General features: G+C 40.4%; 1 protein-coding gene across 1 annotated transcript in view; it reads right to left on the bottom strand.

Annotated features, from left to right (window-relative positions):
• Positions 1 to 3,792: 3,792 nt before the first annotated feature.
• CNRIP1 (cannabinoid receptor interacting protein 1) overlaps positions 3,793 to 19,227 on the bottom strand; it is a 30,722-nt gene continuing 15,287 nt past the window's right edge. The window contains exon 3 of the mRNA XM_056123437.1: positions 3,793 to 4,362. Within this exon, the coding sequence (XP_055979412.1) occupies positions 4,198 to 4,362 (165 nt within the window). The 3' untranslated portion in view covers positions 3,793 to 4,197. The remainder of the gene's footprint in view (positions 4,363 to 19,227) is intronic.

Genomic DNA, 19,227 nt, shown 5'->3' with positions numbered 1-19,227 from the left:
GACTTTTGATAATTGGTTCAATGTTCTTGATTGTAATTGTAATTGGCATGCCCAGGTTTATTCTTTCCTTCTGATTCAGTCTTGGATGTTGCATGATTGAAAGAATTTGTCTGTTTCTTCTAGCTTATATTCAACTTAGTAAAATAACAATTTGTGGTAGTCTCTCATGATTCTTTGCATTCATGTGATATCTATTGTGCCTTCCCCACTTTAATATGTGACCCTATCTATTGAAGTTTCCTCTAATTTTTTTTTGTGAACCTACATAGTGGTTTGTAATTTATCTTTTGCATTTTCTTTTGATTTCATATGTTTCTGTTCTAAAATAAATTTTTTCTTTTTTTTAACATATTTTGCATTTGAGATTTGTTACTTTAGGTTCGATGTTCAATTATTTGAATTTTTTTCTTATTTCCTGAATATAAGAAAGTCCATATTCTTCTTAACATTACCTTTGCTGTATCCTTTATGATAATCTCTGTATTTATTTTCATTTGTTTCCATAGATCTTGCTCATTTCTTCTTTGACTTCTCCATTGACTCAATAGTTATTCAGAAGTTTGTTGTTTAGTTCAGATATTAGAATTTTGGGGTGGAGTGGGGATCCTCCCAATTAGTGTACAGAAGATCTGAGGTTCATTCCCAGCAATACTGGTCATTCAGGATGGTTCAATGCTAGCGCCTGTGGATTCAATGCTGCATGGGCATTGCACTGCTGAGGACCACTAGGGCCACCCAGTGGTGTTCAGTGGCAGTTGAGGACATAGTAGCAGTGCTTAGAGGACCTTTTATACCCAGATGTGTTTAGGAGCCATTCAATGCCAGATGATCAAACTATTTTGCATGGTTCCTTGACCCCTATGCTATCTCCGCAACCCCATATGTCAAAACCTTTTTCCAGTTCTTTTTGTGATTGTGCAGTTTTATATCTTTGTGATCTGGAAAAAAACCAACCCAATATTACCTGAATCTTCAAGAATTTATTAACACTTGTTTTGTGTCCCAGCATGTGATCTATCCTTGAGAATGTTCAATATGTACTCAAGAAGGCGTGTTCAGCATTTGGGGCCTGCAGTGGAGAACCCTATAAATGTCTATTTGTTTTGTTTTGTTTTTGTGCCATACATAGCGGTGCTCAGGGCTCCTGGCTCTGTGCTCAGGGATCACTTTTGGTGGGCTCAGGTGACCATACAAATTGTTGGGAAGAAATCTGGGTTGATCATGTGTGATGCAAACACCCTGCTGGACTATGGCTCTATGGCTCTGGCCCAGTAATGTCTATTAAGTCCAGCTCATTCAGTTAAGGTTGTTATTTTCTCCTTAATTTTCTGTCTGTTAGATATGGTTATTGATAGTTGGGATGTTGAAGTTCCCAACTATTGTGCTGCTGTTCATATTTCCAGGTCTTCTAATTGCTTTTTGTATTTTTATGCTCCTTCATCGATGCACATATTAATAATTGTTAACTCCTTTCAATAGATTGCTCCTTTGGTCATTATATAATGTCACCTCTGACTCTTAATATCAGTTTACCTGTTTTATTTAATTTTGGGGGGGAAGGTGTTGGGTCATACCCAGCAGTGCTCAGAACTCACTGCTGGCTCTGGGCTCAAGAATCACTCTCGGGGGCTGGAGCAATAGCACAGCATGTAGGGTGTTTGCCTTGGACACAGCAAGATTCCCAGAATCCCATATGGTCCTCCAAGCACCACCAGGAGTAATTCCTGACTGCAGAGCCAGGAGTAACCCCTGAGCATTGCTAGGTGTGACCCAAAAAGGAAAAAAAAAAGAATCACTCTAGGCTGGGCTTGGGGGATGATATAGAATGCTGAGCATCAAAGCTGGGTTGACAGCATGCAAAGCAGGTATCCTACCCACTGTAATTCCAGCCCCCATTTACCGTCTTCGCTAGGAATCTATTTTATCCTGCTTCCCCACTGGAAGAGTTAAACCATGATTATTAGGTCACATTTTCCTTAACCCTGCTTTGAATATAATTTTCAACTGAAAAATGAAATCCACTTGCTTAAAAAAAACCCTATGGAAAAAACAAAGAGATACCTCTGCTGGCACAGTATAAGACTAGCAGGGACAAGCTCTGAGTACCTTAACCTGGAGTATGGCAAGGTGTGGCCATGGTGGCTCTGAACACCCTCGGGCCTGGCAGTACTGCATCTCTGGGCCGAGCATCATCCCAACTAGCACTATCAACAAAATTATATCCCACATGGAATATCACAAGAGCCATGGTACTCCTTCAGTTCTGAAATTAAATGCTAAAGCTGTGAGTGATGAGTCAGTAGTTTGAGACCTTTTGCTCCACAAATGAAAAAATCTTTTCTAATCAAATGCCTCATGGATAATAACATGTAGTTTTCGCATTTTCCAATTTTCTAATTGTTCCACATTTGTGCTGGCTATTCTGAAAAAAGAAAGCCTATGTTTACAGCATATTAATTGCTGCTAACATCTCAAATGCTTTATATTTGATAATTTGTCTTTAAAATACAGTCATGGGCGTGAGTGGGGGGCTCAAGCATACAGAAAGTAGTGATAGGTGAATGCTTTTATGCTTAGCAGCGGTTCTACCAGCGTCTCAAGTGAGAAACATTCTGCTTTCTTTTTACAGGGCTTTGATTTAACCAAATTCAAGGTAGTGCTGTGCCCTGCTGGCAGTCGAGTCTCATTGCAGGTAAGCAGCTTAGCAAGTGCAATGGCGTTCGGTGCCAGCCTTCCAAATTCAGTTTTCCAATAAAAGGGCTCTTTACAATACCCACAATTAACCTGGCACCATCTTACACGAAGGGCTTACAGGTAAACAAAACAACTTTCTTGTTGTATTGGAATAGGATTTGTTTTCCACAAGCGAATATTACAGTGTGGCCAAGTAGTATGCTGCTTTTCAAGGGGAAATCCCTTTCATCCTAAGGAATTCATTCTCGAACTGCATGCAGTATCAGCTTTGGGCATGGTGCCTGGCAATGCCTGGGAGCAGACAAGGAGGTCTCCACCCTGCTTTCTGTGCGCTGTGTCAGCACCATGTCCTCGGCTCCAGAGCCAGCTGACAGAGTGGTCATCAGGGAAGAACAGGGCCTGACACAGACAGGCACCTGTTATTCTGACTGCGTGCCTGAGCCTTGTTAGAGCTGGCTGGGGCTCTTCCATTAAACTGTCAGAACTGATCTCTGAATTAAAACGCGCTAATTCTATCCCAGGTACACACCCTGTAGCAAAGGGAGAGTTCTGAGAGGAGCTGGCCTGGAGCAGAGGTGCTGTTGCTGAGTAGCTGTTGCCCACATGACAGAGGCAAATCAATATCCAGTTTTTAACATCTTTATTAAGAAATATCAAAAGGTGCTTGGAGATCCATACACAGTTTTACAAAGTTTAAGTGAAGGAGAAAGGAGGGAGGTCATCGATGTGCATGTTTAATCCAAACAGGAGTTCACAGGAGAGGGGAGCTTTGCCTCCCTCTACCTGGATGAACACTGGTTCACAAAACAGTCCTTTCCCACATCCATGCGAGCACAGCACAATGGGTTACCAGAGTGTTCAGACCCTACAAATACTTCTTGACAATCCATCTTGTGATTTCATCATTCTCCTTCCCTGACGAAAGCTGATCTGTTTATAGAAAACACCACAGGCAAGCCTCCATTCACTCCAGATTCTAATACATTTTCACCAAGCCTGCTTGGAAAACTTAAGAATCCTAACAAGTCAGAGGTCACCACAGCACACCGGGGGAAAGAACCCACACACACAAACACACACACACACACATACAGTTCCTTTTCTATTGAACATTTTTTTGTTTGTTTGTTTAACAAAGAGAAGGAATCAATTTGGAAAGAAACACCACAGTCGTTGAGTGGAGTCATGGCTGACAGGACTGGCCTGCTCAGGCCACTGAGCTCCAGTCACAAGGGGTCCTCAGGCTGACCCGGAGCACGCAGAGGTGGGAACACCAGCACAAGACACAGAAAGGGATCATCTTTTGGGGGGATGGTACATCATGAACCTTTTAGTCAGGGACATAGCATCAGGGGGGAATTACACTTCCAAAATAATTGGGGCTAGTAGGTCATCGGCACCCGGTGGGAAACAGCAACAGGGTGGCGTGCCTTGGCTTGTGCTGGGTTACCGAAATGCAGACGTCTGAAGAGACCTTGTTGAGCCTCACAGGAGTGGCCACCCTCAGAGGAAGGACTCCTTGTTCACCCACATGAGGCTGCGCGTCTCGTTGGGCTTGCACTCGTACTCAATGACTGAGAAGGCGCTTCCCCACTGGCAGTGATCTCGTTTGTGGTAATTGTAGAACTTGACTTGCCACACTGTCTCGAAGGTTCCAATGTCTGTGAACTGAGGGAAGAGAAACAAGCACCATGAAAACTTCCTTCCTTTGCCAGCAATCGGCAGCAGATAACATTGGGGAGAGCACATTCATGGTTGGCTCTGGATCTGCAAAGCTTAGGCCTTTAGTTGTTCTTTTGCAGGAACCCAAGCAATGGTCTGCAAGGGTCACCCACTCCTGTGATATATGGCCTAATGAGGCTAAGCATTTCCTGGCTATGCTGTGGAGGACCCAGGTATCCCATGTAGTGCTCAGGAGCTCCAGTATTTGGGGTTTGGGCAGAATGCGTCAGGGATTTAACTTTGGACCTTGTACCTGGATGGTATGTGCTCTAAACCCCTGAGATATGTCCAGGCAAGAGTAGTGATTGTCTTTAGGTTTCTACTTGAAAAATTTGATGAAATAACATATGCAGCCTGTAACTAAACATGAGAAATAATTGCCTATCCATCATTAGTTTCAACCCCAAGGAACAATGTTTTACTGGAAGCATATGATAGGCCCTACTTTAACTTTCAAATGCTATTGTTTACTCATAAATCAGGCATTTCTATGCTCATGACTCAGGCTTATGTACCATTTCCCCAAAACCTATAGAGTCTCTACTATGTGCTGCACACATACAAGCTTTTTGTATCAGGGTTGATTTTTGCACAAGATCAATCTCAGAAAGCTTGCATTCTTTTCAGAAGACGGGCCAGCACATTATTGCAAAAAATTTTTAACAATTAAAAAACTTTCTCCTGATCCCTAAGCTTGCCATTTTAACAGAGCCAGGAAGAGGGCACAGAATGCCCCAGAGGCCAGCAGGCAGGTGCTCAAATGGCTCGAGGGGGTAGCCTGACCCTGTTACCACCTCGGGGAGCTATTTAGGGCATCTGGCAGCAAACTGCATGATGCGTGTTCTTATTTTCTTCTCCATTCCTCTCTTGTCATGGGAGGGGACAAGAACTGACTTGGCAAGATTTTTAGACTTGTCTGGAGCCAGAAAGCATGACCAGGGAGGGCCAGGAGTGCCAGGCATTTACGTGCCTCTGCCGGAGGAGGCAATCAGGTGCTTCCCCGAGAGCTTTCCAAGATGCTCTCAAAATTATATTCTGCACCATTGCCTCATCCTGTTCAACAAGAGTTGGCTTTCCTTTAGGAAATGTGCTGGCCTTGAAACAGGGACTGATATGCCTAGAAAAAAAAGCAGTTTTATTCATAATCACCCCAGACTGGAATCAGTTCAAGTGTTTTGTCATTGACCTCGTGACAGAAAAGTTTAGATTTATTATAAAATGGCATTTAATGCAAGAATGAAAAGGAACATACTGATCCAGACAACAAGAATGGCTCTCAAAAATGTGCTAAGCCAAAGAATTTAGCTCGTAAAGAATCCGTACTGGAGCCAGAGTGGTAGTCCAGAGAGTAGGGCATGTGACTTGCAGCTGACCCAGGTTCGATCCCCAGCATTCCATATGGTTGGTCCCTGATCACCAGCAGGAATAATTTCTGAGTTATTATTCAGAAGAGGAGCCGGAAGTAACTCCTGAGCATCACCAGGTGTGCCCCCCCACAAAAAAGGGGAAAAATAATCTACACTGTATGATTCCATTTATATAAAAAGTATTACCTAACATATATAGATCTATTAAGAAACATACTAGTCATCGAGCTATGAAATATATCTATGCTGATAGGAAATACCTGCAGCGACCTATTTACTGGGTAGGAGGAAGGAACTGATGACTGATGAAAATGCTCAAGAGGAAACTTTGGGTGGTGAAGGGAACTTTTTCCATCTGGGTTGGCTTGGTGGTTATAAGATGTATGTTTGTCAAAACTCATGGATCAGTATACTTTTATTAGGTGCCTTTATTATATATAGCATTTCTTCAAAGTTCAATAAAAATTAAAACATTTCTTTTTAGTGAATGACAGTATTTTACTTCTTTTGAGGGGGGAGGTCACACCCAACGATGCTCAGGGGTTCCTCCTGGCTCTGTACTCAGGAATTAATCTTGGCAGTGCTCTGGGGACCATATGGGATGCTGGGGATCGAACCCGGGTCAGCTGCGTGCAGGGCAAATGCCCTACCCGCTGTACTATAGCTCAAGCCCCTTCGACAGGTATTTTAAACATCACCTGTGGGAAGTACATTAGACAGGCTTTTGGAAAGGTCATATGTATGGGGAGAAAGGTATGATTATACTTGAGGTTGGAGATGCCACTTATAATTCATCTTACAAACATGACAGCGTTGGGCTGAAGAGATGGCTCTGAGATCAGCACCTAGCACTATTGCCCCTACCCAGCACCTCTGACCTGAGCAGGCTTGCCTCAAGTGAACCCAGTATTTTGAACTGGTTTATGGAGTGATGTCCCCCCAGCCTGGCACTGTTTGGGAGGACCTCTAATAAAAGAACATCACACTATTTAGAGTAGTGAAAATTTGCATGCTCAATGACTGTCTTCAAGACACTAATTACTTATGGTGCATTCACCTAGTGGAAAACTTTTAAGAGATATAAACATAAATATTTAGCAAAATTTTGTATTATTCTATATGGTTACCTGAACTAAGCATGATATCAACAAAATATATAATATTAATTCCATTAACATGGTAATATGGAAATACTAATGGAATAGGTTTTATTTTCTTATGTATACTTATTTGTATTTTCAAGTTTTAATGACTTATTATAATAAGGAAATTTTAAGTCAAACTGTATTTACCAATATTACCAAAGTGTAATATACCCTAAATTTAAAATGTTGTATGATTTAGTATGAACTTTTAAGAGCATTTGGATAAAAGTGAAACACAGTTTTACAAAAAAAGGTATTCAAATGTAGTATTAGTAATAAAAGACAAACTTTTACAGAAATGCTATTTACGTATCGACTTAGCATAAATAACTTTTAAATTCTTAAGGGAAGCTAAGTATCTAAAATTATGTAAATATGAAAAAGAGGATATACTTATGCAATGGACTTATATAGTCATCAGAAAGGAATTTAGGTTTTTTTTTTCTTTTTGGGTCACACCCCGCAATACTCAGGGGTTACTCCTGACTCATGCACTCAGGAATTACTCCTGGTGGTGCTCAGGGGACCATATGGGATGCTGGGAATTGAACCCAGGTCAGCTGTGAGAAAGGCAAACGCCCTACCTGCTGTGCTATCGCTCCAGGCCTGATTTTATGGTTTTTTTTTTTTTTTTTTTTTTTTGCTTCTTGGGTCATACCTGGCAATGCTCAGGGGTTACTCCTGGCTCATGCACTCAGGAATCATTCCTGGCGGTGCTTGGGGGACCATATGGGATGCTGGGAATCGAACCTGTGTCAGCCATGTTGGCTGCATGCAAGGCAAACGCCCTACCTACTGTGCTATTGCTCCAGCCCCATCGAATTTCTGGTTTTTAAGTAATAAAAAAATTGCTTACAAGAGTGGTATAGTAAAAATATGACAAAAGCAGTTTTCATAATATATAGAATAAATTCAAACCTATAAAACAAGACAAATAGGAAAAAAATAAAAACAATATAATTCTAAAGAAATTCAGTGTTTTTTTCTATTTAACTTTTCTGTGATAGCTCTTATTTTTATATCAAACAGACTTAAAATTGTGAAATGAAATTATTCCTTAGAAACTCTACATCTGCATTTTTATACCTGTATATATTTCAAACCCTAGGAGTTTTAGTATACTTTTTTTGGTGCTGGGGATCAAATCCAGGCCCTCAGAACACCCAAATCATTGAGTCATATCCCTGGTTGAAACCCTAGGGATTTCAGACAGTTCTACCTTGGTGGAGGGAGGAAGAAACTCTAGTGGTAGGTGTGGTGTTGGAATGATGTATGCACAAAAACATGGTTAACAGTATTACAAACCACAATGCCTTGCAAAAGATTAAAAATAGAATATCTGAGAAAAAATGGAATCTAATGAAAATATTACAAGTTTATTGATAATAGAACATGACGGCAAGAATAAACTATAATCTGTAGAAGTCTAATATCCATGGCCAGGGAAAACAGGGGTCAGGAGGTCTGGTCAATGGCGGATCTAACCACAAGTGTGTGTGGGGCTGAGGATAGGAAAGAAAGAGAAGAGACCACTATGATAATAATAGCAGGGAATGATCATGCTGGACAAGATCTGAGGATTAAAAGTAGGTAAGGGATGTTCTTGATAACCTTTCAGTATCAATATTGCAAACCACAATGCCCAAAAGGATAGAGAAAAAAGGGGGGGATGGAGGGAGAGGGAGTCAGAGAGAGACAGAGAGACAGAGAGACAGAGAGAGACAGAGAGAGAAGAAAAGTGCCTGCTAAAGAGGTAGGTAAGGGGTGGTGGGTGGGGGTGATAGAAGGGAACCTGGGGTTCTGGTGCTGGGAAATGTACACTGGTGGAGGGATGGGTGTTGGAATACTGTATAACTGAAATTCAATCATGAACAGGTTGGTAATGCTCTAAAATTTTTTTGAAAGGAATAAACTATAATCTCATATTATCGAGAATTTCAAAGAGAATTTAGTATAACTTTCTGTTAATTTTGGCCTGTACAGGATATTACAGTTTTTGAAGTGTAACTGAAGTCAGGCTGGAGCGATAGCACAGCGGGTAGGGCGTTTGCCTTGTACGCGGCTGATCTGGGTTCGATTCCTCCATCCCTCTCGGACAGCCCGGCAAGCTACCAAGAGTTATTGCTCCCCGCACAGCGGAGCCTGGCAAGCTCCCCATGGCGTATCTGATATGCCCAAAACAGTAACAATAAGTTTCATAATGGAGATGTTACTGGTGCCCGCTTGAGCAAATCAATGAATAATGGGAGGACAGTGCTACAGTACTACAACTGAAGTCAGTAAGTTACAAAAACCTTTTTAAAAACTAGCAAAGTAGCTTGATGCCATGCTAGATAAGTAGGAGAAGTTGGGGACTTTTCTGAGATGGATATAAATTGGCTGTAAAAATTAAATAACCCAATCAAATCACATGACTATGACCATAGGCAAGAAAGAACTTTCAGTTCTACATTTATGACTGCATAATCTTAAAACTAAGAAAGGAGAGTACTCAGCAACACAGGAAGACAAAATGTGAGGAGACTAATGGCAGCAGTCAGAGAGAAAGATATGGGATATTTATGTGTTTCTATTTTGGTTCTGCTTATTTTATTTTTAATTAGTGTTGGACCCAAGTCCCACTGCAGTAAATTTAACAGTTGGTGACCATGTATAAGTTTTCTTTCCTCACTGTCTTAGACACTTTTATTTCCCAATAGTGTCCTTTCTACTTTTTCTCCTGGGCCTCTCGCCACATGGTTCAGAATTTCTCATCTAACTGGGAGCAGATGGCATTCTTCTGAATCTGGCATTCTTCTTGAAGAACAAAGCAACTACAAGGCTCTACCCTCCCTCTCCGTCCATCTGTGCCTTCCAAGGAAATTATACTCGGGCAGATTTCTTGGTTGATGCAATTCATACACCGAGATAAGTCTATGTATATGTATGTATGGCTCTCTTCATTTTACACAATATTTCCACACATGTCATTTCATTTAGGTTTAGTGATTGGTACTGATATTATTTTATGGACAAGAGATTAATATTCATGAACAAAAGAGATAGGACAGTGAGTAAATCAACTTACAGTCCATATAGCTGATTTGGGGGTTTGTTCCCTGAGCACAGAGCCAGGAGTGTGTCCCTGAGCACAGTTGGGGGTGGCTTGTCCTCAGAAAAAAAGAATATTCAATGAGTTTAAATACTTGTCTTGCTCCTAGATTATGTTGCCAACTAATGATAGGAACAGATAGAGAACCTAATTTTCCTAATGCCTCTCTAGAAACTATTACCACTATGCAGAAACTATTATCTATGTGCAGAATATCTATGTAAGCAAAAGATTAAAGAGTTAATGAATCATTTTCATTTGCTGAGCAAACACATATATGTGATAACATGCAGAATAATTTAGGGCACCGTTATAAACAGAATATTTGTGTCCTCCCAGAATTCATCTTTTGGTTTTTGTTTTGGGTTTTTGGGCTACACCCAGTGGTGCTCAGGGGTGACTCCTGGCTCTGTTTTCAGTCCTGACCTCTGGAGGTGCTCAAGGGAGCATACTTAATACTGAGGATTTGACCCAGGATCATGGCCTATGTAGCTACATGCAAGGCAAGTGCTTCACCTCCTCTACTAACTCTATATCCCCAAATGATTTTGCAGAAACTTGAATCCTCAATGTGATGTATTTAAAGGTGAGGTCCTTTAGAACTAATTAGGTCATAAGGATGAAGCCCTCACAAATGAGATCAGTGCCCTTCCAAAAATAGATACCAGAGTGATGATCTCTCTGTGCGCCCTCCTTCGAGAAAGCAGTGAACAAGGAAGATTCCTCTCACCAGACACTATACATCTTGGACTTCCAATCTTGCATTTCCATGGTTCTAGAGAACCATGAGAAATATTAATTACTTAAGCCACTCATGCATGGGTATTCTGTTATAGCTACCTACACTGAGATTATGTGGACATTCAGTTTGTCACAGTATCTTTACAAGCTGCAGGGCACCACAAAGTGAGGAAGGAAACATCAAATTATGGAGTACTCCAGTAACAAACGAGGAATTTGAAGAGCTTGCTTTAAACACTGTCTATGGCCTCATAACCAATAGAATCCCCACTGTAATACTTATCGTTCATAAGGCCACTTTTCCCTATTGGAGACATGGTAGAATCACCAAGAATAGGTGGTCTAAAAGTCCATTGACTTGGAAACTATTTACTAACAGAAACATGATGTCACTTTATTGGTAAATAAATGTAGTATAAATTAGTATCCATGACAAGTCTACTGCTGCTGGATCCCAAGTCTCTAAGACCTGTCCTCTTCTTAGTTTGTTAGTAAATAAACTTACCATGTTTCTAAGCTGAACAGATAGGACAAGTTCTGTGGGGATTTTTGTTAATGTTCATTTTGGGGTCACACCTGCTGTGTTTGTGGACAACTCTTGCTTCTTGCTCAGAGGTTGCTCCCACTGGTGCTTGTAGGACTGGGTGGCACTGGGGGGTGGAACTGTGGCCTTTTGCATGCAAAGCATGTGTTCAGTCTGTCAGAAATATCGCCAGCCTCAAAGTTCTGTGTTTCATAAAGTTGCATTTTATTATGTTTTAATCTTATAAGAAACTATCAATCTCTTTTTAAGTGACCGGCCATTTTATATTCCTACCAGGCACCAAGAGTATCAGTTGCTCTGCATCATCTCTTACAGCTGCAGTCAATTCCTTCTAATCTGAGTCCATTCACAATTTTATAGAGGTAACACTGTAGCACTGTCCTCCCGTTGTTCATTGATTTTGCTCAAGCGGGTCCAGTAACGTCTCCATTTTGAGACTTCTTGTTGCTGTGTTTGGCATATCGCATATGTACAGGTAGCTTGCCAGGCTTTGCTGTGAGAGCAACATACTCTCGGCAGCTTGCCAGGCTCTCCGAGGAGGGATGGAGGAATCGAACCTGCGCCGACCAGGTCAGTCACGTGCAAGGCAAACACCCTACTGCTGTACTATCACTCCAGCCCAAAATAAAATAAAATAGAAATAGAAAAATAATAAAACAGAATAGAATAGAATACTTTCTATTCTATTATTTATACAATTTATTTTATTGTATTCATATCAATACAAGAAAAATTTAAAATCATATGATCATAGCGATAGATGTAGAGAAAACATGACAAGATCCTACACCCACTCACAATAAACAATTCAAAAGAATGGAAGTTGAAGAATCTTTCCTCAATACAGTTAAAGCCATTATCACAAGTCCTCAATAAACACCATACATAATGGTGAAAATGGAAAGCTACCTCTAAGATCAGACACAAAACAAGATTGGCCATTCTCACCACTACTAATGAATCTAGTATTAGAAGTTCTAGCCATAGCAATTAATCAAGAAAAGAGATCTTAAAAAAAAAAGAAAGAAAGATCTTAAGGGCTTATAAACTGAAAAAGAAGTCAAACTCGCTATTTGTGGATGACATGATATTGTGTTTAGAAAAACTTAAAAGATTCTACAAAAAAGCTCCTGGAAGCAATGGACTATATAGAGGTAAATAAAATAAAAACTAGAAGCAAAACAAACAAAATAGAAAAATTTTAAAGAAAAAGTGATGGAATCCAATATATATAAAAAAATATATATATATTTTCCATACATGGCAATGTTCAGAGGTTACTCCTGATTCTAAACTTAGGGACCACTCCTGGCAATATTCAGAGGATCATATGGGATGCTGGGGGTCAAGCCCAGGTGGGCTGCGTGCAAGACAAATGCCCTATCTGCTATACCATAGTTCCAGCCAGAAGAACTAATATATCCTTTCTACTCCCTGTCCCTCTCTTTCCTGTTGTTGATGACTGTGCAGTGCTTGTGCCCTTTTCAGTTGGCCATGCTCTGCAGGGTTGAACATCAAGCTGTGGTGCTCACACCATGGGCTGCAGTGTGCACCAAGGTTCCCGCTTCACTTGCGCTTACTTGGGAACATGTAAGTTATGGTTCTTGTGCTTATCAGAGGTTGCTATGGTGTTCACGCATGTACTTGCCAGGAATCATGCTTCCTGGCTGTGCTGCTCACACATCAGTTTAGTTTTTGCCTGGGGCACCTTTTTGTGGTGCTTACATATATCTGGCAGAAATTACTTCTGGACTGGGAATCACATATGGAAGAGCAACCACTGTTGTGTTCAGTGCATGTGAGACAACAAGATTTGAACTGTGACCTTAAGCCTTTATGGCAGTCCCTCCCTCCCTCCCTCCCTCCCTTCGTCCCTCCCTCCCTCCGTCCCTTTCTTCCTCCCTCCCTCCCTCCCTCCCTCCCTCCCTCCCTTCGTCTCTCTCTTCCTTCCTCCCTCCCTCCCTCCCTCCCTCCCTCCCTCCCTCCTTCCTTCCTTCCTTCCTTTCTTCCTTCCTTCCTTCCTCCTTTCCTCCCTCCAGCTGTCTCAGGGTTTACTCCTGCCTCTGTGCTCAGGGATCAATTCTGGAGGTGCTTGAGAGACCAAACACAATTCTGTGAATTGAATCAAGGTTGGCTGCACTCAAGGCAAGTGTCTTATCTCCTGAACTATCTCTCTGGCCCCTCAATGCATTATTTCTCTGCTTCCTGAAATTTGTTGGCTTTTTAAAAGTCTTTAAAATTGATAAAAACTCAGGAGTCGAAAAGAGAGAGGTTCAAGTGGTAGAGCAAATGCCTGGCATATGATGTCATAAATTTAATCTCAGCACTACACACACACCTTCAGCACCACCAAATGTGTTCTTGGTGACCCCTGAGAATTGCCAGACTGTAGCACCAAACCCTCAGGTCTATATCACATCACCACCCCACCCCTACCCCCTGTTCCAGCAGCACAGGTGTAGTTCATATAAAATAATGTAATGCAATAAATGGATAAACCATTGCATAGCTGAGAAGAAATAAAAAGAAAGAAAATTACAAATATCAAAAATGAAAGAGAGGCTATAGGTCTTTAGAACTCAAAATGGAAACTTTAAAAATATTCATTAATGAAATGGGAAAATTCCTTGAAAGATACACTATTAAAAACATGTACAGAATCAAGACATTGAATGTGTAGTTAAAGATACTGGGAGGTGGAGCAACAGTATGGCAGGTACAGTGTTTGCCTGTTTGATCTCTGGCACCCAAATAATCCCCCAATTCCCCGAGGTCCACAGAGCATAGAGCCAGGACTAAGCCCTAAGCGCTTGCAGATGCGATGCTCCCCAAAATATTCCCAGAAAGAAATTTAATGATTTTAATCAATAACTTTAGACAGGTAAGGGAAAATAACAACTTTATATAAATTCTTTCACACAACAGAGGAAAGTTCTTCCATCAACTTCTTATTTTATGAAGTCAACTTTTTACTCAAGCCAAAATCTGAATTATATGTATATGTATGTGAAAATATACATAATATTTACAGGATGTTTCCTGTAGTTTCCCCTTATTATATGTATGTAAAAAGTAAAGCTTAAATATATAAAGATTAGGGGCTGGAGCGATAGCACAGCGGGTAGGGTGTTTGCCTTGCACACGGCCAACCTGGGTTCGATTCCCAGCATCCCATATGGTCCCCCGAGCACCGCCAGGAGTAATTCCTGAGTGCATGAGCCAGAAGTAACCCCCGAGCATCACCGGGTGTGACCCAAAAAGCAATATATATATATATATATATATATATATATATATATATAAAGCATGGGCTGGAGCGATAGCACAGCGGGTAAGGCATTTGCCTTGCACACAGCCAACATGGCTGACCTGAGTTCGATTCCTCCTCCCCTCTCGGAGAGCCTGGCAAGCTACCGAGAGTATCTCGCCCGCACGGCAGAGCCTGGCAAGCTACCCGCGATGTATTAGATATGCCAAACACAGTAACAATTAAGTCTCATAATGGAGACATTACTGGGCCCCCTTGAGCAAATTGATGAACAACGGGAGAACCGTGACCTGATATAAGGCATATATACATATATTATATGAGGAAATTATAGAAAATATTTCCCACAGATTTATGTAAAATATTCCTATAGTCTTAGTTTATAACATAGCTCAAAATATTAGTAAATCAGTTTCATTGTATACTAGGGACACCACACCAGAACTGAGAGGATTATCCTTGGAATTTAAGGATTATTTAATGTTGAAATTCCCTGTTACCCAGAAGATTAACAAAAAGAGAAAAGCCACAAAACAATATCACTAGATGAAAAACATTACCAGATGGTAATTAAATGTCTATTCAAGACAAAGACTCTCAGTAAACTGGAATAGAAGAAATTTTCTTTAATCTGATTTCTGATTAAGGGATGTCGACTAAAAATGTATCCTATAACTAATATTACTTATTTAAAATGTTTTCTATTTAGAGGCCTTCCTCTGGTATTTTAGGACCATTTCTGGCAAACTTTGGCAAGTTTATACATGGGCAGGGATACATCAGGTCTAAGCAGGTGGTGCTTAGCGACCATGCAATGTCAGGAGCCAAGTTTGGGGTCTTTCACATACAAGGCATGTACTCCATCTCTTTGAATTCTCCCCATAGCCCCAACATTACTCTTGATTCTAGGAGATAGAGTCCTTTTTGGGAAAGACCAGAAATAAGGCCAGGTTTCAAGACATAATTGAAAAAAATTATTCTTTCACAAAGAAGTATGTTAGCATCAAAGAACAATGGTACTAAGTGGCAATGAAAATTGGCATTGAACTTTTTTGCTTCTTTCTGGGCCATACCCAGTGATGTTTTTGGGGTTCCTTCTGGCTATGCACACAGGAATTATTCCTGGTGGTGTTTGAAGGGACCACATGGGATTCCGGAGATTGAACTAGGGTGAGCTGTGTGAAAGGCAAGTACCCTACCCACTGTATTATCTCTCCAGCTCCACATTACACTTTTAAAAATTAATAATAGTAAATATTTACTTTTGCATATTTTTTCTTCCTTCCATTTTATGGTTATTTTTTCTCATGATTTCAAATAAATTTTTGTTTATTGAATTTACAGATCTTGTAAAATGCTAGACCAAATACAGTTGGCCTGAGGATTAACTTTTATATTTGGAGTGCATGCCTAAAACAATCTTTATCGTATGTCCGGCTCATAACCAGCACCGGTACCTACTGCCCTTTATTCTCCACATGCACATCTATGGGAAAGTCAACAAAACAGGAATATTGGGATGACTTATACAGACAGACTCTCCATTTGAATTTTGTCTTTATAAGGTTGAATGGAGAATTGATCGTTTTAAAAGACAAGTAACATTTCTCTTTTAAGTAGAGGGTCAGAGCCAATAGGACTTGGTATCATTTTGCTTGCTTCATTAATTACAAGGACTTTTGTAATTTGAACAAAGGATTCAAAAAACCCCTACTTACCTATGTCAGATGGCATTTGATTACTTCCTGAGTTTAGATTCAGCGGGCAACAGAGGACAGTGGAAAGTTACAAAATGCAGGAGTAAACTGTAGTCAAAATCAGTTAGGACAGTTTAGATATCCTCCATGTTGCAAGTAATATTTTCATTTGTCATTTTCTTTTAAATTTAAATAGTCATTTAGTTAAAATTTGTTTATTGACAGAAATTTTTGCATATAATAAAAATTTCAAAATTTACCTTTAGATTTAATCTAAGTCTTTGCTTAATTTTTTTATTCACAAAATTTTTGGGAGATAAATTTTGACAGATAACCCTTCAAATTATCTTAAATATATTTTGGAGACAAGAAGGAATAGCAGGGTTGCTTCTTTTCTCTAGCCAATAATTTAAACAGCATAGTCTTTTAAAGTCAAATTATTTAAAAAATATTAGACACTTAGGTCGCTGTTAAATTTGAAATGATTTGGTATGTTATTTGATCTTGCAATATGCTGTCTCAATGGAAGAAAATTTTAATAGAAATGCTCCATAACATGTGCCTGATTTCCACATTGAGAGGAAACAGTAGCTCATTGTCTTCAATGGATAATGAACGATGATGGCATAATGTTTTGTTTGAACTTTATCACACATAGCTATCTTGTTTGTAATAGGTTGAAACTTATTTTCTGGGGAAAAATTTTAGAAAATAATTGCTCATCAATCAGCAGCTCTAGTGTTAAGTTCAAATTTTATTCGATTAATGAAAGGCTTTTGGTCTGAAGCAATAGCACAGCAGGTAGGGCATTTGCCTTGCATGCGACTGACCGGGGTTCGATTCCTCCACCCCTCTTGGAGAGTCCAGCAAGCTACCAAGAGTATCTCGCCTACATGGCAAAGCCTGGCAAGCTACCTGTGATGAATTCGATATGCCAAACACAGTAACAAGTCTCACAATGGTGATGTTACTGGGCCCGCTTGAGCAAATCGACGAACAATGGAAGGACAGTGACAGTGACAATGAAAGGCTTACAGACTCTGTCACATGCTTTTATGACTTTTGTCACCAGTGTTTCCAGCTTTACTGTTACAACAATATTTTCACAGAAAATGAGGAAATCTTGAGCTGCCCAAGTAAATCCAACCAATAAAATAGGTGAATCCAGCAAAGGAAGCGTAATCAGCATTTATCAGAATAACTCCCGCCCCCTCCCTTCTTATCCCTTCCCTTCATTGTGATGGTGGTTGTTGTGATGACCAAGGGTCATTACTCGTATCTATCTGTGATACCTGAATATCAGCTGTGCTGCTCACGAGGGTTGGCCATCAGATTAAAGGACTGGCCAGGTAAAGTTTGCTGGGGGACACACTCTGGCTATGGTGTTCACCCTGGGTTGCTGTGGCATTCACATCTGTGTTTGCTATGCTGCTCACACTTTCTTGCCAAGTTGCTCACACATCTTTTAGTTGTGAGGCCATACTTCTTTTGTTGTGGTACTTGCAGAAATTTAGTGTAAAAAGCTCTTTTGGCTCCAGGGATCACAGCAAAGCTGCCATGCTCAAACAGTAGAGTTACCAGGATCATGCTCAGCACATACAATGGCCCAAGGGGTTAAACTTATAGCCTTTTGCTTGCAATATAGGTGCCAAATACAACTGAGCTATCCCCACTGACCTCTAGAGCAAGAGTCCAAACCTAAGTGTGCTCAGTTTGTTTCTGGCTTCTGGCTCTGTGCTCAGAGATCACTCCTGGCAGGCTTGGGGGACCATATGTAGTCTCTCCATCCCCTAGAGTAACTGTTCAAGTAAGAGCAAAGTCGAATGCAATGTAAATTGCTTCAGAGTTCTGTGAAAATGCTCCCAGTTCATTTTATATGATGTCAAAACTTAAGATAGCAAAGGCCTTCTCACTGGCCTTTATTTCTCTCTCTTCCTTTCCCACCAAAATGTCTTACCACATTATCAGAAACTAGAACTACCACACTGTCAGGTTTTAAATAAGGGGAACAACTGGTGGAGTGGAGTTACTAAGTGATGCATATACAGATCATTATAAACTATGACAAAATATCAACAGAAACTGCTTGAAGGTTGTAAATGTGGTTAAGAACAGCAGAGAAACTGGAAGAGAGTTACTGTTAATAGGTCTTCACTGTTGCAAATGACCAGTCTGGATAAGAATTGTGTGCTGAAAATAGGTAAAGGAACTGATAAAACCTCTTGGTATCAATATTGCAGAGAAAGAGAGAGAGAGAGAGAAGAGACAGAGAGAGAGACAGAGACACACACAGAGGGAGAAGAGACAGAGAGACAGACACAGAGAGAGAGAGGGGGGGGAGAGAGAGAGAGAGAGAGAGAGAGAGAGAGAGAGAGCCAGCCTGCCTGGATGGAAGGAAAACTGGGGACACTGGTATTGGTGGTGGGAAATGTGCACTGGTAGAGGGATGGGTGTTGGGATATTGTATGACTGAAACCTGATCTTGAACAGCCTTTGTAACTTTGTTATCTCATGGTGATTCAATAAAAATAAGTAAGCAATTTAAAAATAAATTAACGGTTGGAAAAATAATAAATTGAGAGATGTTAAAAAATAGGTCTCAAACACAAAAATTATGAATGATCTTTGTGGCTTTTTGGAGGGGAGGAATGTAGAGTATTCCACAATCCTGAAAGAAGAAAATGACAGTTTTAGTTGCCAGAAGTGCCAGAAGATAGCATTCAGGGCTGACAGACCAGATGGGAATTTTGAGATTTAGAGCTAGAAGTGAAAGATCAGAAGAAGGATGACACCTCAACTATAATATTAACTCTGCCATAATTCCTGGCATGAATGAGGTAGTATGGGAGGTAACTCAAGGGGTACCTATTACAACAGCTGATGAGTCAATCGTTTAAAAAGTCAATCATATGGAATAAGATTTCTCAATTCCTTTCTCTCTTAAATTTTTTTTTCTTT

The sequence above is a fragment of the Sorex fumeus genome, unplaced genomic scaffold (assembly GCF_029834395.1).
Source record: "Sorex fumeus unplaced genomic scaffold, SorFum_2.1 ptg000006l, whole genome shotgun sequence".
Classification (NCBI taxonomy): Eukaryota; Metazoa; Chordata; class Mammalia; order Eulipotyphla; family Soricidae; genus Sorex; species Sorex fumeus.
This window is presented reverse-complemented; position numbering and strand designations above follow the sequence as displayed.